The sequence below is a fragment of the Anomaloglossus baeobatrachus genome, chromosome 5 (assembly GCF_048569485.1).
Source record: "Anomaloglossus baeobatrachus isolate aAnoBae1 chromosome 5, aAnoBae1.hap1, whole genome shotgun sequence".
Lineage (NCBI taxonomy): Eukaryota > Metazoa > Chordata > Amphibia > Anura > Aromobatidae > Anomaloglossus > Anomaloglossus baeobatrachus.
In genome coordinates, this window is record NC_134357.1 from 212,497,518 (window position 1) to 212,523,368 (window position 25,851).

Here is a 25,851-nt window from a genome sequence, read left to right on the forward strand (position 1 = left end):
TGTCAGTGTGTTTGTCAGTGTGTCAGTATGTTTGTCAGTGTATTTGTCAGTGTGTCAGTGTGTCTGTCAGTGCGTCAGTATGTTTGTCAGTGTGTTTGTCAGTGTGTCAGTGTGTCAGTGTGTTTGTCAGTGTTTCAGTGTGTCAGTGTGTTTGTCAGTGTGTCAGTGTGTTTGTCAGTGTGTCAGAGTGTCAGTGTTTGTCAGTGTGTCAGAGTGTTTGTCAGTGTGTTTGTCAGTGTGTCATTGTGTTTGTCAGTGTGTCAGTGTGTTTGTCAGTGTGTCAGTATGTTTGTCAGTGTGTTTGTCAGTGTGTCAGTGTGTCTGTCAGTGTGTCAGTGTGTTTGTCAGTGTGTCAGTATGTTTGTCAGTGTGTTTGTCAGTGTGTCAGTGTGTCTGTCTGTGTGTCAGTATGTTTCTCAGTGTGTTTGTCAGTGTTTCAGTGTGTCATTATGTTTGTCAGTGTGTCAGTGTTTGTCAGTGTGTCAGTGTGTTTGTCAGTGTGTCAGTGTGTTTGCCAGTGTGTTTGTCAGTGTGTCAGTGTGTTTGTCAGTGTGTCAGTGTGTCAGTGTGTTTGTCAGTGTGTCAGTGTGTTTGTCAGTGTGTTTGTCAGTGTGTCAGTGTGTTGTCAGTGTGTCAGTGTGTTTGTCAGTGTGTCAGTGTGTTTGTCATTGTGTTTGTCAGTGTGTCAGTGTGTTTGTCAGTGTGTCAGTATGTTTGTCAGTGTGTCAGTATGTTTGTCAGTGTGTTTGTCAGTGTGTCAGTGTGTTGTCAGTGTGTCATTGTGTTTGTCAGTGTGCTTGTCAGTGTGTCAGTATGTTTGTCAGTGTGTTTGTCAGTGTGTCAGTGTGTCAGTGCGTTAGTATGTTTGTCAGTGTGTTTGTCAGTGTGTCAGTGTGTTTGTCAGTGTGTCAGTATGTTTGTCAGTGTGTTTGTCAGTGTGTCAGTGTGTCAGTGCGTCAGTATGTTTGTCAGTGTGTTTGTCAGTGTGTCAGTGTGTCAGTGTGTTTGTCAGTATTTCAGTGTGTCAGTATGTTTGTCAGTGTGTCAGTGTTTGTCAGTGTGTCAGTATGTTTGTCAGTGTGTCATTGTGATTGTCAGTGTGTTGTCAGTGTGTCAGTGTGTTTGTCAGTGTGTCAGTGTGTCAGTGTGTTTGTCAGTGTGTCAGTGTGTTTGTCAGTGTGTTTGTCAGTGTGTCAGTGTGTTGTCAGTGTGTCAGTGTGTTTGTCAGTGTGTCAGTGTGTTTGTCATTGTGTTTGTCAGTGTGTCAGTGTGTTTTTCAGTGTGTCAGTATGTTTGTCAGTGTGTCAGTATGTTTGTCAGTGTGTTTGTCAGTGTGTCAGTGTGTTGTCAGTGTGTCATTGTGTTTGTCAGTGTGTTTGTCAGTGTGTCAGTATGTTTGTCAGTGTGTTTGTCAGTGTGTCAGTGTGTCAGTGCGTTAGTATGTTTGTCAGTGTGTTTGTCAGTGTGTCAGTGTGTTTGTCAGTGTGTCAGTATGTTTGTCAGTGTGTTTGTCAGTGTGTCAGTGTGTCAGTGCGTCAGTATGTTTGTCAGTGTGTTTGTCAGTGTGTCAGTGTGTTTGTCAGTATTTCAGTGTGTCAGTATGTTTGTCAGTGTGTCAGTGTTTGTCAGTGTGTCAGTATGTTTGTCAGTGTGTCATTGTGATTGTCAGTGTGTTGTCAGTGTGTCAGTGTTTTTGTCAATGTGTCAGTGTGTTTGTCAGTGTGTCAGTGTGTTTGTCAGTGTGTCAGTGTGTCATTGTGTTTGTCAGTGTGTTTGTCAGTGTGTCAATGTGTTTGTCAGTATGTCAGTGTGTTTGTCAGTGTGTCAGTATGTTTGTCAGTGTGTTTGTCAGTGTGTTTGTCAGTGTGTCAGTATGTTTGTCAGTGTGTCAGTGTGTTTGTCAGTGTGTCAGTGTGTCAGTGTGTTTGTCAGTGTGTCAGTGTGTTTGTCAGTGTGTCAGTGTGTTTGTCAGTGTGTTTGTTAGTGTGTCATTGTGTTTGTCAGTGTGTCAGTGTGTTTGTCAGTGTGTCAGTATGTTTGTCAGTGTATTTGTCAGTGTGTCAGTGTGTCTGTCAGTGCGTCAGTATGTTTGTCAGTGTGTTTGTCAGTGTGTCAGTGTGTTTGTCAGTGTTTCAGTGTGTCAGTGTGTTTGTCAGTGTGTCAGTGTGTCAGTGTTTGTCAGTGTGTCAGAGTGTTTGTCAGTGTGTTTGTCAGTGTGTCATTGTGTTTGTCAGTGTGTCAGTGTGTTTGTCAGTGTGTCAGTATGTTTGTCAGTGTGTTTGTCAGTGTGTCAGTGTGTCTGTCAGTGTGTCAGTATGTTTGTCAGTGTATTTGTCAGTGTGTCAGTGTGTCTGTCAGTGCGTCAGTATGTTTGTCAGTGTGTTTGTCAGTGTGTCAGTGTGTCAGTGTGTTTGTCAGTGTTTCAGTGTGTCAGTGTGTTTGTCAGTGTGTCAGTGTGTCAGTGTTTGTCAGTGTGTCAGAGTGTTTGTCAGTGTGTTTGTCAGTGTGTCATTGTGTTTGTCAGTGTGTCAGTGTGTTTGTCAGTGTGTCAGTATGTTTGTCAGTGTGTTTGTCAGTGTGTCAGTGTGTCTGTCAGTGTGTCAGTGTGTTTGTCAGTGTGTCAGTATGTTTGTCAGTGTGTTTGTCAGTGTGTCAGTGTGTCTGTCTGTGTGTCAGTATGTTTCTCAGTGTGTTTGTCAGTGTTTCAGTGTGTCAGTATGTTTGTCAGTGTGTCAGTGTTTGTCAGTGTGTCAGTGTGTTTGTCAGTGTGTCAGTGTGTTTGTCAGTGTGTTTGTCAGTGTGTCAGTGTGTTTGTCAGTGTGTCAGTGTGTTTGTCAGTGTGTCAGTGTGTTTGTCAGTGTGTCAGTGTGTTTGTCAGTGTGTTTGTCAGTGTGTCAGTGTGTTGTCAGTGTGTCAGTGTGTTTGTCAGTGTGTCAGTGTGTTTGTCATTGTGTTTGTCAGTGTGTCAGTGTGTTTGTCAGTGTGTCAGTATGTTTGTCAGTGTGTCAGTATGTTTGTCAGTGTGTTTGTCAGTGTGTCAGTGTGTCAGTGCGTTAGTATGTTTGTCAGTGTGTTTGTCAGTGTGTCAGTGTGTTTGTCAGTGTGTCAGTATGTTTGTCAGTGTGTTTGTCAGTGTGTCAGTGTGTTTGTCAGTGTGTCAGTGTGTTTGTCAGTGTGTTTGTCAGTGTGTTTGTCAGTGTGTAAGTGTGTTTGTCAGTGTGTTGGTGTGTTTTTCTTTGTCTCTGTCTCTCTGGCTGTCTCTGTCTCTCTGTGTGTCTCTGTCTCTGAAGTGTCTGTCTCTGAAGTGTCTCTGTCTCTGAAGTGTCTCTGTCTCTGAAGTGTCTCTGTCTCTGAAGTGTCTCTGTGCTCTGTATCTGTTTCTGTCTCTGTGTGTCTTTATCTGTATCTGTGTGTTTCTGTATCTGTGTGTTTCTGTATGTGTCTGTCTGTCTGTCTCTGTGTCTGTCTCTGTGTCTGTCTGTCTCTGTGTCTGTCTGTCCCTGTTTGTGTTTATCCCTGTGTCTGTACTATCTGTGTCTCTGTCCTCTGTGTGTGTGTGTCTCTGTCCTCTGTGTGTGTGTCTCTGTCCTCTGTGTCTCTGTCCTCTGTGTGTGTCTCTGTACTCTGTGTCTCTATCCTCTGTGTGTGTGTGTCTCTGTCCTCTGTGTGTGTGTGTCTGTGTGTGTCTCTGTCCTCTGTGTGTGTGTCTCTGTCCTCTGTGTGTGTGTCTCTGTCCTCTGTGTCTCTGTCCTCTGTGTGTGTCTCTGTCCTCTGTGTCTCTGTCTTCTGTGTGTGTGTGTTTCTCTGTCCTCTGTGTGTGTGTGTGTGTGTCTCTATGTGTGTGTGTCTCTGATTCTGTGTGTGTCTATGTATCTGTCTGTGTGTCATTGTGTGTGTCTCTCTGTATGTCTGCATGTCTGTCTTTGTGTGTCTCAGTATCTTTGTATTTCTGTATCTGTGTCTGTTCCTGTGTCTGTCTATCCCTGTGTCTGTCTGTCCCTGTGTCTGTCTGTCTCTGTGTGTCTCTGTCCCTCTCTGTGTCTTTGTTCTCTTGTGTCTCTGTCCCTGTGTGTGTCTCTGTTCCTGTGTTTGTGTGTCTCTGCATGTCTGTCCCTGTCTTTGTCTGTCCCTGTCTGTGTGTCTCTGTGTGTGTCTCTGTGTATCTTTATCTCTGTATGACTGTGTGTCTCTGTGTTTCATTGTGTGTGTCTCTGTATTTCTCTGTATCTGTGTCTGTCTCTGTGTGTTTCTGTTTCTGTCTGCATGTCTGTCTGCGTGTCTGTCTGCATGTCTGTCTGCGTGTCTGTCTGCATGTCTGTCTGCGTGTCTGTCTGTGTATCTGTCTGCGTGTCTGTCTCTGTCTCTGTGTGTCTCTCTCTATGTGTGTCTCTGTCTGTGCATGTTTGTGTCTCTGTGTTTCTGTCTGTGTGTCTCTGTCTCTGTGTGTCTCTCTCTCTGTGTGTCTCTGTCTGTGCATGTTTGTGTCTCTGTGTTTCTGTCTGTGTGTCTTTGTCTCTGTTTGTCTCTGTCTGTATGTGTCTCTGTCTGTATGTGTCTGTGTGTCTCTGCATCTCTGTCCCTGTATGTTTGCCCCTGTGTCTCTGTCTCTGTTTGTATCTCTGCCTCCGTGTGTGTGTGTCTCTGTCTCTGTGTGTGCGTCTCTGTCTCTGTGTGTGCGTCTCTGTCTCTGTGTGTGCATCTCTGTCCTTGTGTGTGCGTCTGTCTGTGTGTGTCTCTGTCCTTGTGTGTGTCTCAGTCTCTTTGTGTGTCTCAGTCTCTGTGTGTGTCTGTGTGTGTCTCTGTCTCTGTGTGTGTCTCTGTCTCTGTGTATCTTTGTCTGTGTGACTGTGTGTCTGTGTGTAATTGTGTGTGTCTCTGTGTCTGTGTGTCTCTGTATCTGCGTCTCTCTGTGTCTGTCTGTGTGTCCGTCTCTGTATCTCTGTCTGTCTCTGTGTTTGTGTAATGAACTGGTAACCATGGACGATCACAAAAAATCCCATTAATCAGGAAAAAACAAAACCACAAGTGTAAGAAACTTAGCTGACCACAATCCCCTATCTATCGGACAACACTAGAAGTAGCAATGGGATGTACCTAACACACCTAGACACCTCGTCAATGCCAGAGAAACTTGCTACACCTCAAAGATAGAAATAAGGAATCCTAACTTGCCTCGGAGCAGTCTTCAAAGAAATAGCAAGCCCCCAACATGTAACGACGGTGTTTTAAGAAAACACAATACACAGATAGAAAATATAGATTAGCAAAGGTGAGGCCCGACTTACTAGATACAACAGGACAGGACAGATAACTGATTGTGGCCAGCAAAAAATCCTGTAAAAAATACCAAACTCCTGATAGAAAAAAGTCCTAAGATCACACGGTCTTCCCCCGCTATATCAGGTACTCTTGTGCCAGACACTTTAAACAGAACTGCAGATATAATGGGAAAAAACAAAGTCACAAAACAAATAATATCCTAAAGTGCAAATAATCCAAACATAAACAGGGAGCAAGCTCCCTTTCTTGCAGGAGGAACTGCCCTCCTCACAAAAGCAGAGAGACAGATCCTCACATACAAGAAACCAAACACAGAACAAAATGGAATAAGCAAAAACATCCTTAAGTGCAATTCCAGCAATTAAGCACAGAAACTAGCAAACTTATCTGGAGTAGATTCAGGCACAGAATAAATGGAAGAAACTGAAGGGAAAACTTCCAGCCATCTTCAGAAGTAGCAGGAAACATTTATCACCGGCAGCGGCCAGGCAGAAACTGCTCTCCTAAATACACTAGGCTAATCTGCAATAGGACTTCCTGGATTCCTAAATAATTCCTACACCTATTAGAGTCACAGATTCAGACTCCGCTTCATTACCATTCCTGGCCACCACACGAAGCTCCACACCATCACCCAATCGGATGACATTCACAACAGTCTGTCTCTGTCTGTCTGCGTGTCTGTCGGCGTGTCTATCTGTGTGTTTCTGTATCTGTGTCTGTGTATCTCTGCATGTCTGTCCCTGTCTGTGAGACTCTGTCTCTGTATGTCTGTGTATCTGTGTGTCTTTGTCCTCTGTGTATCTCTGTGTGTGTCTCTTCCTCTGTGTCTCTTTCTGTCTCTGTGTGTGTGTGTCTCTATGTGTGAGTTTCTGTCCCTGTATGTGTCTCTGTCCCGGTGTGTGTCTCGATCTCTGCGTGTGTCTCTGCATGTTTCTGTATCTATGTATCTTTGTTTCTGTGTGACTGTGTCTCTGTGTGTATCAGTGTGTGTCTCTCTGTGTCTGTGTGTCTTTGTATCTGTGTCTGACTCTGTATGTTTCTGTATCTGTGTCTGTGTGTCTCTGTATATCTGTCCCTGTCTGTTTGTCTGTGTGTCTGTTTGTGTGGTTTTGTCTTATGTGTGTCTCTGTGTGTGTCTCTGTCTCTGTGTGTCTCTCTGTGTCTGTGTGTGTGTGTGTGTCTGTGTGCATCTCTGTCTCTGTGTATCTCTGTCTCTATGTGTGCGTCTGTCTCTGTGTGTGTCTCTGTCTGTGTGTGTCCCTGTATGTGTCTCTATCCCTGTATGTGTCTCTGTCCCTGTATGTGTCTGTCTGTGTATCTTTGTCTCTGTGTGACTGTGTCTGTGTGTCATTGTGTGTGTCTCTCTGTGTCTGTGTGTTTCTGTATCTGTGTGTCTCTGTATCTGTGTCTGTCTGTGTGTTCTGTATCTTTGTGTGTCTCTGCATGTCTGTCCCTGTCTGTGTGTGTCTCTGTCTCTGTTTGTGTCTCTGTCTCTGTGTGTCTTTGGATTCACAAAGCCAATAATCTTGGAATAGTCTCAAAGCCAATTAACAATAGTACATTACATATCCCTATAAAATATTTCTTTATTAATTCAATTAAAATCGCCTGGGTAGACAGAAAAGTACCAAAAATAAGGGGGACACAATGTGATGTGAGGTAGCCGTAAACCTTCCGAGGCTGGGGCAGTAAGGTAAGTGCCAATTAGTATTGGATTATCATTTCCCTATTAATTCCCTGTTATAGCCCCTGCCTAGCAACGGAGGATATGACACCCTAACTTATCTGGGCGCCCCCATTCAATGTCGGCTCACCCTCACTCACCCCTGGATCACCCAACCAACATATAAACACCAAATACACACAACAGTGACAAATATTAATTATTCTGGAGTGAGGTTATTGTGTCTCTTATACAGAGACTACTTGCTAATGTTCATGCATAACAGTAAAAACCTGTCACCTTAAAAGATATAACTCAGGTCCCAGTCCTCTGTTAACATGACCAAATTATAATACCTTTTCACAGCCCTTGATTGCTGTATACCGTACTTTACACAGGGACAAAAAACAAAGATAAACATATATATTATATATACAATGCCCTGGAAATAAAGTGACTGGGTCCGCACTGGTAGTGACAGATGGCACATCAGCTCAAAATGCTCCTCCTTAACACCAGAAAAATGTAATATACATCATAAAGCCAGATAAGTATATTAGTCATAATAGACCATAAAGAAGAATCACTTCCCTTGAGATGAGTGCTATAAGCACGGCCTCGACGTGTTTCCCGGCCCCTTTTCGGATCATCAGGAGGCCCGGGCGACAATAAGACAAGAAGAAGATTCAGGTGTCATTGTCATTGACAATGGGGCACCCAGATAAGTTAGGGTGTCATACCCTCCGTTGGTAGGCAGGGGCTATAACAGGGAATTAATAGGGAAGTGATAACCCAATATTAATTGGCACTTACCCTACTGCCCCAGCCTCAGAAGGTTTACGGCTACCTCACATCACATTGTGTCCCCTTTACTTTTGGTACTTATCTGTCTACCCGGGCGATTTTAATTGAATTAATAAAGAAATGTTTTATAGGGATATGTAATGTACTATTCTTAATTGTCCTTGTGTCTTTGTCTTCTGAGTCTCTGTGTGTCTCTCTGTATCTGTGTGTGTCTGTCTGTGTGTGTGTGTCTCTCTCTGTGTGTCTGTCTGTCTCTGGGTGTCTCTGCCTCAGCGTGTCTCTCTCCCTCTGTGTGTCTGTCTCTGACTGTGTGTGTTTCTGTCTGTGTGTGTGTGTGTCTGTCTGTGTGTATGTGTCTCTGTCTTTGTGTGTCTGTCTCTGTGTGTGACTCTGTGTGTGTGTCTGTCTCTGTGCATGTCTGTCTCAGTTTGTCTCTGTCTCTGTGTCTCTATGTGTGTCTGTGTCTGTGTCTGTCTGTCTCTGTGTCTGTCTGTGTGTTTGTGTGTGTTTTTGTGTCTCTGTCTGTGTCTGTCTCCTCTGTCTCTGTGTCTGTCTCTGTGTCTGTGTTTCTGTGTGTGTTTATGTGTGTGTGCCTCTCTGTGTCTGTCTCTGTGTGTCTCTTTCTCTGCGTGTCTTTCTCTGCATGACTCTTTCTCCACATGTCTCTGTTCATGTCTGTCTCTACCAATATCATATTACTTCACACATAAGCTTTTCATGAATGTCCTTTGTTGCTTATAGCAACCAGTCAGAGCTCCTATTAATGACCTGTAGCTCCCAGCTCCATTGACTTTAATGTAAGCAGATTTTCTTAACAAATAACTATAAAGTGCAGGGTTAAAATTTCCCCTCAAAATGTAGTCTATGACGTTCCTTGAGTCAAATCAGGTGGCTGTGCAAAATTTCGTGATTGTAAATACGACTGTGCATATTCCTTTAGTGGACATACACATACGCACAGCTTTATATATTAGATCTACAGTATCTTAAAAGCAATAAACAGAAGAAGCACTTCCAATATACTTGCAACAAAATGAAGGACTTTAATAGCCCAGTGGCAATGGTTCAATCCAAGTGAACCTTCAGGTTCAGTTGGATCAAAATTTTGTCACTGGGCTTTTAAAGTCCTTGATTTAGCTGCAATATATTGGAAGTGCTGCCTCTGTTTATTGCTTTTTATATATGGCAATAGTTGGATATCTGGTTGCTTTACCATGCACCCACTTTTTCTATTATAGTAGTTGTACTGTTTTGATTTTTTTTCTATGTCTATCTATGTATCTTTCTATCTATCTCTATCTATGATCTTTGTACATCTTTAACACTTACATATCAGTAATTCTTTGAATGCATTTAATTCTGGTCTGTGTCAAATGGACGGCACAAAGATGTCACATGGACGTCATCAGTTTGCTGTATGTGTTTTTCACGGACCCCCTAAACTTTGTCCTCTATACTGATGGGGAAAAACAGACATGTTTCCCTGCGGACTGTGGATCACAGGGACACACGACCCCTGTGAGAATACGTAGGTGGCAAGATCAACACCTATTTTAATGAGTATGTATGGGACCTTGTCTCCAGTACATGTGAAAATGGACACCAAATGTACTGGTAACTAGTGATGAGCGAACCGGTCGCGGTTCGGCTCGAGTTCGGTTCGCCGAACGGAGGTCTCGTTCGAGTTCGGTTCGGCGAACCGGTTCAGCGAACCACTCGAACCGCATAGGAAACAATGGGAGACAATCACAAACACATAAAAACACCTAGAAAACACCCTCATAGGTGTCCAAAAGGTGACAAACAACTCACAACACAAACACATGGGAAAGTGACAAGGGCATATACTCATGCGAAAACAAAAGAGCTGGACAAGGAAAAAGAGGAGGAGACACAGATATAGGCATGGCATGCCCTTCTAAAATCATGTAAAACACCGCAAGGTTACTCCAAGCGGAGTCTCCCTTTTTTCAAAAAATTGGGCCACACACACACCCACCCCTTCAGTGGCAGCACTTGTGCCCCAGTTGTACACTTCACAGCTAGATTTGCATCAAGCACATTAAAAAATACGCCATACTTAACCGTCCCCACGATGACACCGGGGTAGGTAGCTAAGTCTTTCCTGATCTCAGCTCTGTTCATCTTGGATCATTTCTAAAAACACTAAGTAAGGGTTACTGCAAGTGTGACGCCCTGGGCAAGCCGGGGGTCACAGGTCATGACACCACCACACACCCCACATTCCCTGCAGGAACACCAAGGTCAGAACACAAAATCCTCGTTGCCTTCCTCCAGGGGCTGATGTCCACACCAGGGGGTGGGCCAGGCGGTTGGCTCCGCCCACCGAGTAGTTCACAGTCCTGGAGGCGAGAAAACCAGGCAGTTTAGTTTGAGAGTTGAAGGAAGGGAGAGGGAAGTGGTAGAGGAGCAAGTTAAAGGAGGTGAAGTGAAGGAGAAGGTGACAGCAACAGAGCCTGAAGTTGGTCCGGGTGTGTGCCCCGGACTAAGACAGCAAGGTTGGCAGACGGCGGTGACCGTCTGCAGGAGTGGCCTATTGGAGTCTACCGTAAGGACCGTGGACGGGTGGTGGCCCGGCGGTACCGGACCGGTACACAAAGAGAAGCCAGCACCATTTGCAGGGGCCTTTCGGATCCCGGCAAGGCTTGGAGTCGCCGTACAATTTGCCAAATCCGTCAGTGAAGGGGACCTCCGGGTCTCCCAACAGCCAAAGTCCCGATTGAAGGCAACCGTCCAACCATATTGGAGAGACACCGCCACCTTCAAGGCACCAGTTTCTCAGGGCCAGCGCCTGCGGGCAAAAGAGGGGCTCCTCTGGCTCATATCCAAGCTGGGGAGCGGGTTACTGGTGGGAATCCATCACTACCAACAACCGTATTTAGGTGCAGGGAAGAGACAGTCACCGCTAACTTGCAGGGAACATCAACACCGCAGCCGTCCGAGGGACCTGTCCAACCAGCCGCTTGTTTACCGTGAACTGTGTCATCATCCTTGGGCTGAGTGAGTACCTCCGTGCCGTGCGGCACAGCGCTGCCCCTGCGTCCCTGCACCTCAACAGGCCCCAAAACCCGCCTGTCAACCATCCTAACTCCCCATGATCGGGCCCCGGGACCACCAACCCCCTACCCACGGAGGGGAGGGCCAACATCTAGCTGCTCCATACCATCACTCCCGGGATCCCCAAACAGAGCTGCGGTGGTGTCCACACAATCACCACAACCGTGGGTGGCATCACGGACAATAAATCCCGAAAACCAAACCCCTTTTCACTCACGGGCGAGGAGAGCCGCTCGAGTCTCCGGGATCCGGCCCATCGCTCGAGCCACCGAGCAGCAGCGGCCGCAGCAGCAGCGGCAGCCGGACCCGAGCAGTGGGAGAGCTCCGCGTCCCCTCCTCCGCCCACGACACAAGCGGAGTCTCCCTTTTTTCCAAAAACTGGGCCACACACACACCCACCCCTTCAGTGGCAGCACTTGTGCCCCAGTTGTACACTTCACAGCTAGATTTGCATCAAGCACATTCAAAAATACGCCATACTTAACCGTCCCCAGGATGACCCCGGGGTAGGTAGCAAAGTCTTTGCTGATCCCAGCTCTGTTCATCTTGGATCATTTTTAAAAACAATGTAAGCAAGGGTTACTCCAAGCGGAGTCTCCCTTTTTTCCAAAAATTGGGCCCCACACACACCCACCCCTTCAGTGGCATCACTTGTGCCCCAGTTGTACACTTCACAGCTAGATTTGCATCAAGCACATTCAAAAATACGCCATACTTAACCGTCCCCAGGATGACACCGGGGTAGGAAGCTAAGTCTTTCCTGATCTCAGCTCAGTTCATCTTGGATCATTTTTAGAAACACAGCAAGCAAGGGTTACTCCAAGCGGAGTCTCCCTTTTTCCAAAAATTGGGCCACACACACACCCACCCCTTCAGTGGCAGCACTTCTGCGCCAGTTGTACACTTCACAGCTAGATTTGCATCAAGCACATTCAGAAATACGCCATCCTTAACTGTCCCCAGGATGACACCAGGGTAGGTAGCAAAGTTTATCCTGATCCCAGATCTGTTCATCTTGAATCATTTTTAGAAACACTGTAAGCAAGGGTTACTCCAAGCGGAGTCTCCCTTTTTTCCAAAAATTGGGCCACACACACACCCACCACTTCAGTGGCAACACTTGTGCCCCAGTTGTACACTTCACAGCTAGATTTGCATCAAGCACATTCAAAATCCACAACCATTTACTCTCCCCAGGATGACACAGGGGTAGTAAATTCCTTGTGGATCCATGACTTGTTCATTTTGATGAACGTTAGTCTGTCCACATTGTCACTGGACAGAGGCATGCGCTTATCTGTCAGCACACACCCAGCAGCACTGAAGACACGTTCATAGACAACGCTGGCAGCTGGACACGACAAAATCTCCAAGTAAGTGGAGAGCTCTGGCCATTTTTCAAGATTTGAAGCCCAAAATGAGCAAGGTTCCATTTGCAAAGTCATGGCATCAATGTTCATTTGGAGATACTCCTGTATCATCCTCCCCAGCCGTTGACTATGTGTCAGACTTGTTGTCTATGGTGGCCTTGCAAAGGATTGTCTAAAAAAATTATGAAAAGATTCAATAAAATTGCTGTTACCAGCACCAGATACGGTGGTACCGGTACGGGTAGCCTGTTGAAGATGACGAGACCGTCCCATGTTTGTCAAGTTACAACTGGGAGATTCACTCCCTGCACCACGGTTGTTTGGTGGAAAAGCCGAGCTAAGATCGAGTAACAGCTTTTGCTGATACTCCTGCATACGTGCGTCCCTTTCTATGGCTGGAATTATGTCACAAAATTTGGACTTGTACCGGGGATCTAATAGTGTGGCAAGCCAGTATTCATCGTCACTTCTAATTTTGACAATACGAGGGTCATGTTGGAGGTAGTGCAGCAAGAAGGCGCTCATGTGTCTTGCGCAGCCATCCGGACCAAGTCCACGCTGTCTTTGTGGCATAGAGGTGCTAACCGTTCTTTCTTCCTCTGACATCTCCCGCCAACCTCTGTCAATAGAAATTTGACCAAGGTCTCCCTCATCCGCTGAGTCTTCCATGTCCATGGACAGTTCGTCCTCCATTTCTTCATGTTCTCCTGCACCTTCCTCAACATTTCGCCTGCTACCATGTGCCCTTGTTGATCCCTGTCCCCCATGGTCCCATGCCTGCCGCGTTGGTGATGATGAACGTCTGGACCTTGGTGATGTTGTTGTCTCTTGCGCATATGAATCCTCCTGTACTTCCTCCCCTTCCTGTTGTCCCACCCCCTGACTCCGAATAGTGTTTAGCGTGTGCTCCAGCATGTAAATGACTAGAATTGTCATGCTGATAATGGCATTGTCAGCGCTAAACATATTTGTCGCCATGTTGAAACTGTGCAGAAGGGTGCATAGGTCCTTGATCTGAGACCACTCCATCAGGGTGATCTTCCCCACCTCTGCATCTCGTTGGCCCAGGCTATCCGTCATGACGTATTGCACCAGGGCTCGACGATGCTGCCACAGTCGCTGTAACATGTGGAGAGTCGAATTCCAGCGTATCAGCACATCGCATTTCAGGCGATGAACCGGCAGGCCGAAAGACTTCTGGAGTGATGCAAGTCGCTCAGCAGCGGTGGTTGAACTGCGGAAGTGAGAAGACAGTTTTTGTGCCTTGTTCAGAAGGCCATCTAGGCCAGGATAGTGTGTTAAAAATTGCTGGACAACAAGGTTCAACATGTGAGCCATACAAGGCACGTGTGTCACCTTGCCCAGGAGAAGGGCCGCACCCAGGTTTGCAGCATTGTCGCACATGGCCTTACCAGGCTGCAGGTTGAGTGGAGACAACCATTTATTAAACTCAGTCTCCAGAGCTGCCCACAACTCAGATGCTGTGTGACTCTTATTTCCAAGACATTTCAAGCTAAAGACCGCCTGATGCCGTTGCGCTCTGCTGCCAGCATGGTAATGAGGGGTGCGTGATTCCTTCTGCGCAGTTAGAACGCTAGTGGCCTGACCAGGCAGGCTTGGGGCGGAGGTGGAGGACCCAGACGAGGTGGAGGAGGCAGAAGCAGTGGCGGAACTTGGACAGACAGAGGATTAAAACACAAGTCGTGGGGACGGCAAGACTTGTGCAGCAGACCCTTCACGATCTATCACCATAGTTACCCAGTGCCCAGTCAGCGACATGTAACGTCCCTGTTCATGCTTACTGGTCCAAGTATCGGTGGTGAAATGCACCCGTTCACACACAGAGTTTCTCAAGGTAGCGGTGATGTTGTGTGCGACATGCTGGTGTAGCGCAGGCACACCTTTCTTAGAGAAGTAGTGGCGACTGGGCATCTGGTACTGGGGCACAGCGACAGACATAAGGTCTCTAACATCCTGTGTGTACACCAGGCGGAAAGGCAGCATTTCGGTAGCCAAGAGCTTACAGAGGGATAAAGTCAACCTCTTAGCTTTGTCATGGGTCGCAGGAAATGGCCTTTTATTTGTCCACATCTGAGGGACAGAGATCTGGCTGCTGTATGTAGACGGTGTTGAGTAGGGTGTCCCTAGAAAAATGCAGGTTTGTGAGGAAAGTGCAGGCGTAGACATGATGTTGCCTTCATCCAAAGTTGCTGCAATCGATGTCTGAGAGAGCTGTACACCCGCACTTGTTTCCCCTTCCAAACCAACTGACGACCTACCAAGCAAACTGCCTGTTGCGGTTACAGTGGGGGAAGTTGTGCGTGGAAAACCAGGTGTGACAGCTGTCCCCACAGTCCTAGAAGATGAAGAGCATGCGGATGCACTGGAAGGGGCAGGCGGTGGATGGTTCGCTCTGCTAGGCCGCATTGCAGCACGGTGAGCTTCCCACTGGGACATATGATATTTATTCATGTGACAATTCATGGAAGAAGTTGTCAAACTGCTGAGGTTTTGCCCTCTACTAACAGAATCATGACAAATTTTACAGAACACATAATTTGGCCGATCTTTTGCTATGTCAAAAAAGGACCAGGCTAGGCAAGGCTTAGAGGGCATGCAACCTGCTGATCCACCCCGACTAGTGCTCAGAGGCACAGTGGTGGCTGAGGATGCAGTTATAGATGTGCTACCAGTACTCCGACTCTGTACAGGAAGGCGCAAGGTAACTTAGTCGTCAGTTGCATCCTACTCCATCGCCTCTGTTGACCTCCTTGAGTGCCTGACTGTGGGTTGACAGTAGGTGGGATCTAGAACTTCCTCATCAATTGTTGTATTTGCACTCCCCTCACCCTCAGACCGAGCCTCTTCTTGCCCTGACCGAATATTTAAGTTGTCATCCCAATCTGGTATCTGCGTCTCATCGTCATCAGTATGTTCCTCATTGTCTATTACAACAGGTGTTTCAGTTTGTGAATAAGGGTCAACATTATGCTCAGAAACTTGTTTATCACGGCCTGAATCTGAGTCACAAAGGTTCTGGGCATCACTGCAGACCATTTCCTGGTCTGTACTCACTGTAGCTTGGGATCAGACCTCTGATTCCCAGGCTATAGTGTGACTGAACAGCTCTGCAGACTCAGCCATCTCAGTTCCACCATACTGTGCAGGGTGGATGGAGACTTCAGAGCTGGGAGAAAGCAAGTGTGATTGGGATGACAACTCAAAGGACTGGTGATTTTTGGATGTGGTAGTTGAGGTGGCGGAGAGGGCACTTGTTGGGCTACTTGAGATCCATTCAAGCATTTTCTTTTTTTGGCCATCTTCTACCTTTGTTCCAGTTGTTCGTGTCCATAAAAAAGGGAGCACATCGGATTGTCCACGGTAAGTAGTAGACATCTTACTTTTGCTGGAAGATGGTCTATCTTCAGCAGATGTTAATGGAGCTTTGCCACCTTCCACACGGACAAACCATTTTTTCCTTTTCCAACACGCCTCTTCCCCTTTCCACCAGCATCTGTCATTTTGCCACTCATTTTGATTGCGACAAGATTGTGCACTTAAAATGTGGTAGTAAAAATTGAGAGGTGGTGTAGATTGCAGCGGTGGTCTAGCTTTATTAACAGCAGAATAAACAACAATAACTATCCCTTACAATGCAACTACGGCCCTTAAACTGGCAGCATAGTTTGTTATTAGAATGGCTTAGTAACAATGAGTTTGAGTGTGCAATGCAGTGGTGCTGCAAATAGCTTTGCACCAGTGGGACAATAATGGAAGTCCAACAGCCACTTTTAGGATGCCACTAAGTTTACTTAGTGTTTGCTAGTATAATGGCTTAGTAACAATGAGCTTGAGTGTGCAATGCAGAGGTGCTTCAAATAGCTTTGCACTAGTGGGACACTAATAGAAGTCCAACAGCCACTTTTAGGATGCCACTAAGTTTACTCCGTGTTTGCTAGTATAATGGCTTAGTAACAATGAGCTTGAGTGTGCAATGCAGAGATGCTGCAAATAGATTTACACTAGTGGGACACTAATAGAAGTCAAACAGCCACTTTAAGGATGCCACCAAGTTTACTCAGTGTTTGCTAGTATAATGGCTTAGTAACAATGAGCTTGAGTGTGCAATGCAGAGGTGCTGCAAATAGATTTGCACTAGTGGGACACTAATGGAAGTCCAACAGACACTTTTAGAATGCCACTAAGTTTACTCAGTGTTTGCTTGTATAATGGCTTAGTAACAATGAGCTTTAGTGTGCAATGCAGAGGTGCTGCAAATAGCTTTGCACCAGTAGGACAATAATGGAAGTCCAACAGCCACTTTTAGGATGCCACTAAGTTTACTCAGTGTTTGCTAGTATAATGGCTTAGTAACAATTTAGTAACAATGAGCTTGAGTGTGCAATGCAGAGGTGCTGCAAATAGCTGTGCACCAGTGGGACAATAATGGAAGTCCAAAAGCCACTTTTAGGATGCCACTAAGTTTACTCAGTGTTTGCTCGTATAATGGCTTAGTAACAATGAGCTTGAGTGTGCAATGCAGAGGTGCTGCAAATAGATTTGCACTAGTGGGACACTAATGGAAGTCCAACAGCCACTTTGAGGATGCCACTGAGTTTACTCAGTGTTTGCTAGTATAATGGCTTAGTAACAATGACCTTGAGTGTGCAATGCAGAGGTGCTGCAAATAGATTTGCACTAGTGGGACACTAATGGAAGTCCAACAGCCACTTTTAGGATGCCACTAAGTTTACTCAGTGTTTGCTAGTATAATGGCTTAGTAACAATGAGCTTGAGTGTGCAATGCAGAGGTGCTGCAAATAGATTTGCACTAGTGGGACACTAATGGAAGTCCAACAGCCACTTTTAGGATGCCACTAAGTTTACTCAGTGTTTGCTAGTATAATGGCTTAGTAACAATGAGCTTGAGTGTGCAAAGGGCAGGAGGGTACAGTAGCAGGGTTGTGGGTCAGTGTACAGGAAAGGAAGCCTCACTTTCTATCCCACCTAATGGGGAAATGCAGTGAGGAAGTCCCTGAGCTTAGCTATACAGACGCTGTTATTTTCTGTAGCTGTTAAAATCTGTTTCCACGGACCTGACTGTCACCTATGGCTCTGAGCCTGCTGTTATTAGCCCTTACAAGGGCTAATAGAAACTTCTATCCCTATTCTGTATAGCGCTGTATGTAGAGCGTACACAGCAGTATCGGAGACAGGAGCTATGCCAGCGGTGACTGACACCCAGACTCAGAAGAGATAATGGCGTCTGTACGGGCAGATACCCGTTTTTATAATGCAGGGACATGTGACATGGTTATCCTATCACACATGCCGTTGCTTCTCTGGCTAAAAGTCCACTTAGCTGTGTGTGTGTCTGGGATTGGCTGACATACTGGCCCGCCCCACTACACGCGCGCGCTTAGGGAAGGAAGACAAGGAAAAAAAAAAATGGCGATTGCCATTATCCCAGCAGCAGTGATCTGAATGCGCTGTTCCCGCACACTATACGCTGAAATTTCATAATAGTGTGAGTCACAGAGTGACTTACACTATTACAGCAGAAAGCCAGCTAGTAATTAGCTTGGCTTTTTGCTGCTAGAACCGTTCTCGAACGTAACTAGAACTATCGAGCTTTAGCAAAAAGCTCGAGTTCTAGTTCGATCTAGAACACCCCCCAAAATCACTCGAACCGCGAACTGGAGAACCACGAACCACGCTCAACTCTACTGGTAACAGGGACCTGTGAAGCGGGCCCTATATCAACTCTCCCTGAACTGCTTCTAGAGAACAGTGTGCCGAGCATGACATGACATCACCGGGTGTTTTATAAGACCTGATGACGTGATGCAACCAGCCAATCACAGTAAATCCAGTAGCTAACATGGCTATGGCATTATTGTTTATGGCAGGCAATCCCCGCTTATTGATTGCTATCTAACTGCAGAGCAACATGCAGGGTGGGGACTCGATCATGGTGCTCGAGCACCCGTGATACTCGATGGAGTAACAAACGTACCGGAGCACCCAGATGCTCGATCAAATAGTGGCAAGCATATTTGCTCACCACAAGTGTATATCTATTTATGTATGTGTGTCTTGTGGTAGAGCCACTCCCTCAGCAGTAGGAGATGGATGCAGGAACACCTCACATGTCGATTTTCACCAGGTTTATTATCATCAGCCACAATCAATTTACAAAAGACAGAGCTACTTCTTCCAGCACAGGAACATACAGAGCAGAACCACGAGTGTGTCCAGATGCCAGGCTTTTACCTCTGGGACCACACCCCGAGGTGGAGATATGGTGAACAGCCATCCCACCGTTCTTTTTAGCTGTCCACAACAAATCCGGCCCAGGTAATACAAATTAACCCTCTCAGCACCTAATATGCTGGAGTACTACATCCGGGTTCACATCACTGATTGCTGTAGTCGCAGCGACACATATCTCCCCTCGTGCACATCACCAGTGATCACATCACAATGTTTGTGTATATGTCTTCAAATAAGTATATACCTATATGAATATATCTGTGTATTATATGTACAGTGGGGAATAAACGTATTTTCCCACCTACTAAGAATAGAGAAATCTGTAATTTTTATTTTAAGTACAATTCAACTGTGACAGACAGAATCACAAAAAAATCCCAAAATTCACATTGTATGATTTTTAAATATTTAATTTGCATTTTACTGCATGAAATAAGTATTTGATACAGTAAAAAAACAGAACTTAATATTTAATATAGAAACCATAGCTTGCAATTATAGAGGTCAGACGTTTCCTGTAGTTCTTGACACTGCAGCATGGATTTTTGCACAATCCTCAATACAGATCTTCTCCGAATCTCTCAGGTTTCGAGGCTGTCCCTAGCAACATTGAGCTTCAGCTCCTTTATAAGATTTTCTATTGGGTTCAGGTCTGCAGACTAGGCTAGGTCGCTCCAAGACCTTGAAATGTTTCTTAGGGAGCCACTATTTAGCTGCCCTGGCTGTGTGTTTTGGATCATTGCATTTTCTGTGAGAATGCATCCTGAAACACGTAGGCATAACCCATCTTCAATGCTCTTATCGATAAAAGGAGGTTGTTGGACCTTAATCTCGCGATACGTGACCACATCCATCCACCCTTCATTACGGTGCAATTGTCCTTTCCCCTTTGCAGAAACGCACCCCAATGCTTTACGTGAGGGATGGTGGTCTTGAGGTTTTACTTATCCTTATTTTTCCTCCAAACATAGCGAAAGGAGTTCATGCCAAAAAGTTTTATTTTTGTCTCATCTGACCTTCTCCCATGACCTTCTCCCATGCTTCCTCTGGATCATCCAGATCTTCACTGGCAAACTTCAAACAGGCCTAGGCATGTGCTGGCGTGAGCAGGGCGACCTTGCGTGACCTGAAGGTTTTTAATCCATGATAGAATAGTGTTTTAAGGTACCATCACACATAACGAGATCGCTAGCGAGATCGCTGCTGAGTCATGGTTTCTGTGACGCAGTAGCGATCCCGTTAGCGATCTCGTTATGTGAGACACCTACCAGCGATCAGGCCCCTGCTGTGAGATCTCTAGTCATTGCCGAATAGTCCATGCCATTTTCTTCAAAGGCGATGTCCTGCTGGGAAGGACACATCGCTGTGTCTGACACTGTGTGACAGGGTCCCAATGACAGCAGAGATCGTTATACAGGTCGCTACTGTGACCTGTATTGTTGGTAAGGTCTGACTGTGTGACATCTCACCAGCGACCTCCCAGCGACTTACCAGCGATCCCTATCAGGTTGCATCATTTTCGGGATCGCTGTTAAGTCGTTGTGTGTGACTGGGCCTTTACTATTGGTAATCTTTGAGAAGGTGGTCCCAACTCTCTTCAGGTCATTGACTAGGTCATCCTGTATAGTTATGGGCTGATTCCTAATCTTTGTCAGAATCATTCTTACCACATGAAGAAAAATTTTGCATGGAGCCCAAGACTGAGTAAGGCTAAGTTCACACTTCCGTTGTTTTGTATCAGTCACAATCTGTCGCCTTGAGGAATTACGGTATCCTGCAAAATATTTTGCAGGATTCCAGGTTTTCCCCATAGACTTCTATTGGCGACGGATTGTGACTGATGATGCTGCATTGCATCTGCTGCGTCGCGGTCAGTCGTTTTTTGACTGACCGCCGGGCGGGAGCAACGCATTATGTAACGTTTTTTGTGCAGTGGAATCCGTTGGATTTCGCTGCGCATATGCTCTCTGGCTCCCCGCACAGGTAACCAGGATAAACATCGAGTTACTAAGCAATGCGCTTTGGTTAGTTACCCGGCATTTACACTGGTTACGGGTGCAGGGAGCCAGCGCTGAGCGGTGTATGCTGGTAACCAAGATAAATATCGGGTAACCAAGCAAAAAGTACTTTGCTTTTACCCGATATTTACCCTGGCTGTGCACGGAGCCAGACACTTCACAGCTCGGCTCCGCCCCCTCTTGACTCCGCCCCCTCCCGCACTCAGCATGTATACACACACACACACACACACACTCGTCCTGCAGTCCCCGCGGCACTGACGTCCTCAGTGCCACGGCACCACTCGGCTCCACCCACCCCGAATTCCACCCTCACCCGCTCCGCCCCCCACACACAGCATGTATACACACACACACACACACACACTCACACTCACCTGTCCTGCAGTCCCCGCGGCACTGATGTACTCAATGCCACGGCTCCGCTCGGCTCCACCCACCCCGAACTCCGCCCCCTGAACTCCGCCCCCCGCACACAACGGAATCCGACAAAGAATTCTGTTCTTTGTCATCCGCTGTCATCCGTTGTACAGCGCATCAGTCACATGCGTCAAGCGACGCATATGACTGATGCAAAACAACGGAAGTGTGAACTTAGCCTAAGATCAGTCATCTTGGGTTTCTTCCATATTCTAATAATTGCACACAGAATTATTGGCTTCTCACCAAGCTGCTTGCCTATTGTCCTATAACGCATCCCAGCCTTGTGCAGGTCTACAATATTGTCCTTGGTGTCCTTAAACAATTCTTTGGTCTTGGCCATGGTAGAGAGGTTGGACTGTGATTGACTGAGTTTGTGGAAAGGTGTCTTTTGTCTTTTATATAGGTAAGGAATTCCAGCAGGTATAATTAATAAAGGTAATTAGTGCAGAGTAGAAGGACTTCTTAAAGAAAAAATAACAGGTCTGTGAGAGCCAGAATTTTTGCTGGTTGATAGGTGAAGAAATACTTATTTCATATAATAAAATGTAAATTAATTATTTACAAATCATGCAATGTGATTTTCAGGATTTCTTTTTAATTCTGTCTGTCACAGTTAGTAAAAATTACACTTACGATAAAAATTACAGACCTCTCCAATCTTTATAGATGGGAATACTTGCAAAATCGGCTGTTTACTGGTTATCAAATATTTTCTTTCCTCACTCTATATGTTTGTGCATATGTACATGTCTGTATATGGTCTTTTACATGTCCATGTTTCTGGAGTTGTATATATGTTTGTATGATGCAGGTATGTAATAGTTTATGTGTGGCGCCCCAGGACCTGGTCGCCACAACAGCATTGCCCCTCCAAAGGGTTAATGCTGAGCCTGGAGGTAATTGGGAGGTCTATTGGCCAGTAAGTTCAACATCCAATGCAGTTTCTCCCTCAGGCCAGCAGGGGGAGCTCTGAACCTGGAGTTCCAGGGAGCATTCCTTAAGTCTGACCTGAGGGAGGAGTTAGTGTTCAGTCTGTGGAGGGAAAGCAGAGAGAGCAGACGCAGAGTAGTGCTGTCCTGCGGACTGGGGCCTGGAGCTGGAATAGCTTGGCCCAGTGAAGCAGGAAGAGCAGAGAGGCACAGAAGAGACTCGGACATCGGAGTCTGTGGCCACCAGGGCCTAAAATATTCCCTGGTAGCCGAATCCGAAGGGCAGGAGAGCTGCAAGCATCTGGCCCATAAACAGCCCGAAGGTACAGCTGCATCACCAGGGCCCGGTGTGGACTCCAGCAGAGAAGCACCAGAGAGGGCCTGCGCAGCATACCACACAGGGAGAGGGACGTACCACCGGTCCCAGCAGCAAGAGGGCCATTGCTAATCCAGAGAGCAGGGTCCTATAACAGTAAAGAAAGAACAGGAGTAGGCCTCATACTCATCTTGGGAAAAAGATACCTCAGTTACTTCCAGGCCGGCCGGAGCCCTCAACCACCTGTAACGGTCTCCCAGGACTAACCGTTTGCAAAGTAAAAGAGGAGAAGGTAAAGAGACTGTTGTTTGTGTTCGGTCCTTTCATCGCCTGTCGGCCCTGCACTACACCTCAGCTGCATAGACACATACAAGCACCAACTGTGCCCCGGGGTCCAGCTCCACCTGTGGGGAGCAGTACCACCATTGCTGCCATTCCATCACCCCAGAGGCCCCATACAGCAGCGGCGGCTTAATAGCCGCAAACCACAGGTGGCGTCACGACAACCATAAACTTTATTCGCCCCCAAGTCACCAGCCATATTAATTGATCCCACCAGGGCCACGGAGCCGGGCCCCGCCACCACTGACGACCCCCGGACTAGTCCGGTCCGGCACCGGGTGTTCCATAGCCCTGGGGTGGGCGAGTCAAATCTGGCGTCACTAACTGGATTTCGTGCCCAATCCCACTGGGTACTGTGCGCCTGAAACTGTGCTTAAAAGACTGTGTTACTGTTTGAAAACTGCCGCCGCCATTAGCCTCGCTGAGCGCAGGAAGAAGGGGGGCGTGCCCGAAAAAGAGCGCGAAGGGAGCGTGCCATCAGAGCAGAGAGCCGTTAACCCCGCGCGATCCAGAAGGGAATTTGAAAAGAAAGCGGAGCCTGGTAAGGTCAACTAAGGGGGAGGAAGATGTCCGATTCAGAGGGAGAACAGGTGGCTGTGATAGCCCAAGACGCAGCAGCACCGGCCAATGTAATCCCAGTTGCCGTCGCCCCAGCCCCCGCTGTAGCGCCGGTAATGCCGATCACAATGCCGTACATTCCAGGAGCAGAATGGCTGCCGCAGTACCCCGAGGAGTCACATACCCTGAGCGACTTCAGAGAAACGCTCCACAGCTTGTTTAGAGTGTATCCTCTGACTGAGAGCCAGAAGGTGGGCATACTAATGGGGCAGCTAGCCGGCACGGCCCAGCGTGAAGTGAAGTCCTGGCCTGATACAGATAAAGGGACAGTAACCCAGATACTGGCCAAGTTAAAGAGTACTTTTGACACCCGCACCGCAGCAGAAATAAAAATGAGATTCTTTGGGTGCAAACAACGGGCCACAGACAGCATAAGGGACTATGCCTTAAACCTGCAGGAGGCCCTGAAAGCAATTAAACAGGTGGACCCAGAGAGTGTACGTCAAGAAGACAAACTCCTAACTGAGCAGTTCATAGAGGGGCTTCTGTCAGATGCCCACAGGACACAGCTGCGTATCATGGTCCTGCAGAACCCTGCTCTGGACTTTGCAAAGTTTGAGGACCAGGCCATCCGGGTACTGAGAGAATCTACACCGAATGACACAGTACCCCTCCGGCCTCTTGCTATCACGTACCCAGGGGTGGTGCCTTCGACACGAGCCGCTGCAGGGGCTGAGGCGCAGACCCTGGATAAGGATCCCGCTGCAGAGCTCAGACAGCAGGTCCAGGAGCTGACCAAGACTGTAGCTGCCCTTGCCAAGACCGTACAGTCTCTACAAGTGACCCCATCGCCTGCAAGAATCGAGTTGGCCTCCAGCCCAGATGACGTCCCATGGATGTGACAGAGGAGGATTCCGCCGACCCGAGGAAAAGACACAGACCGGTATGATTCAACTGGACAACCGATCTGCCGCCGCTGCAGCCAGGCGGGCTACATTGCAAGACACTGTCCTTTAAATGGGCCGAGCCTGGGGCCAGGGCCAACCCCCAAGTGTAAGGAAGCCCGGCTCAACCCCCAGCCGGAGTAAGTATGTGGGAGGACGACCGGTCCTTCCTATTGTGCTGGATGGGATCCCTTTGAATGCCCTCCTGGATACGGGGTCCCAGGTAACAACCATCCCTTATAAATTGGACAAAAGATATTGGGCTGATTCAGACATTGACCATGGCCCAGATGATGATTTAACAATTGTGGCCAGTAATGGTCAGCCCTTGCCTCAAATTGGGTATAAGGAAGTAACCATTAAAGTGGGGCGGGTAGAATTGCCATGTCAGGGGATGATAATTGTAGATATTGATTGCAAAGAATCTGGCCCACTGCTAACCATTGGTACAAATGTGATGGAAAATTGTCTTGCCGAAGTGATAATTTTGTTGCAGCAGGCGTCTGAAAGTGCCAGCTCCGGGCAGCAGCGTGCCCTACAGAGGGAGATCAGAGCCCTGATGAGGAGGCAGCAGGTAGAGCTGGCCGGAGGAGAAATTGGCAGTGTAAGCGTAAGTGACCCTCTCCCCATTGCAATTCCCCCAAAAAGTGAAATGTTGATATGGTGTCAGGCAGCAATAGGCCTCAAGGGTCAAGATTACCAGGCCCTGGTGGAACCTGTGTATTCAGAAAGTAGGCCTGGAGTCCTGATAGCCAGAGGGGTAGCAGACGTCCGCAAGGGAAGAGTTCCCGTCCGCGTCCTGAATTGTGGGGAGGAGGAAGCCAAATTGCCCCAGTACGCCACTGTAACAAAACTGTACACTGTCAGTAACAATACCATCAAAGCAGTGGAACCCTTGATCCCGTCCGACCAGACGGAAGACAATGGCTCCAAGGGACCGCTGGAAGACTGGTGCCAAAAATTACAAATGGGCACCGACTCCACCCCCTCCCACCAAAAGCATGGGGTTTACCGGGTGGTACAGGAGTACGAGTGGGTCTTCAGCAAACACCCCCTAGATTTTGGGCAGGTAAAAGGGGTTAAACATCAAATCCCCACGGGTGATCATCATCCCATTAAAGAGAGATACCGCCCTGTACCCCCAGCACAGTATCAGCGTGCCAAAGAAATGTTACGGGAAATGAAGGAGGCTGGGGTTATACGAGATAGTTGTAGCCCCTGGGCAGCTCCACTAGTGCTCGTAAAGAAAAAAGATGGTACAATGAGAATGTGCCTAGATTACAGACAAATTAACCGCATTACACATAAAGATGCTTATCCACTACCCAGAAGAGAAGAGTCACTAACAGCCTTAAAATCAGCTAATTATTTCTCCACCCTGGATCTCACCAGTGGGTATTGGCAGGTTCCCGTGGCAGAAGAGGACAAGGAGAAGACTGCATTCACGACACCAATGGGTCTCTGCGAGTTCAATTGTATGCCGTTCGGGCTCTGCAACGCCCCAGGGACATTTCAGAGATTGATGAAATGCTGCTTGGGCCATCACAACTTTGAAACCATGCTATTGTACCTGGATGACATCATAGTCTACTCCAAGACCTATGAAGACCACCTGAGGCACTTAGCAGAAGTGTTTGAGTCCTTGTCGGAGTATGGCCTGAAGATAAAGCCGTCCAAATGTCACCTCTTGAAGCCAAAGGTACAGTACTTGGGTCATGTGGTCAGCGCAGAAGGTGTGGCACCTGATCCGGAGAAAGTCCCAGTAATCAAGGACTGGCCAAGACCCACCACAGTAAAGGAGGTGCGGCAGTTCCTTGGGCTGGTGGGCTACTACCGAAGGTTCATTGATG

The 25,851-nt window shown here is 47.2% G+C and overlaps 1 protein-coding gene across 3 annotated transcripts in view; it reads right to left on the reverse strand.

Annotated features, from left to right (window-relative positions):
- DRGX (dorsal root ganglia homeobox) overlaps positions 1 to 25,851 on the reverse strand; it is a 347,744-nt gene that overhangs the window by 46,639 nt on the left and 275,254 nt on the right. The window contains exon 7 of one of the 3 annotated variants that reach the window (XM_075349122.1): positions 5,286 to 5,433. The exons of the other annotated variants lie outside the window; for them this stretch is intronic. Coding sequence (XP_075205237.1) covers positions 5,286 to 5,433 — 148 coding nt within the window. The remainder of the gene's footprint in view (positions 1 to 5,285; positions 5,434 to 25,851) is intronic. 3 annotated transcript variants of the gene reach the window in all.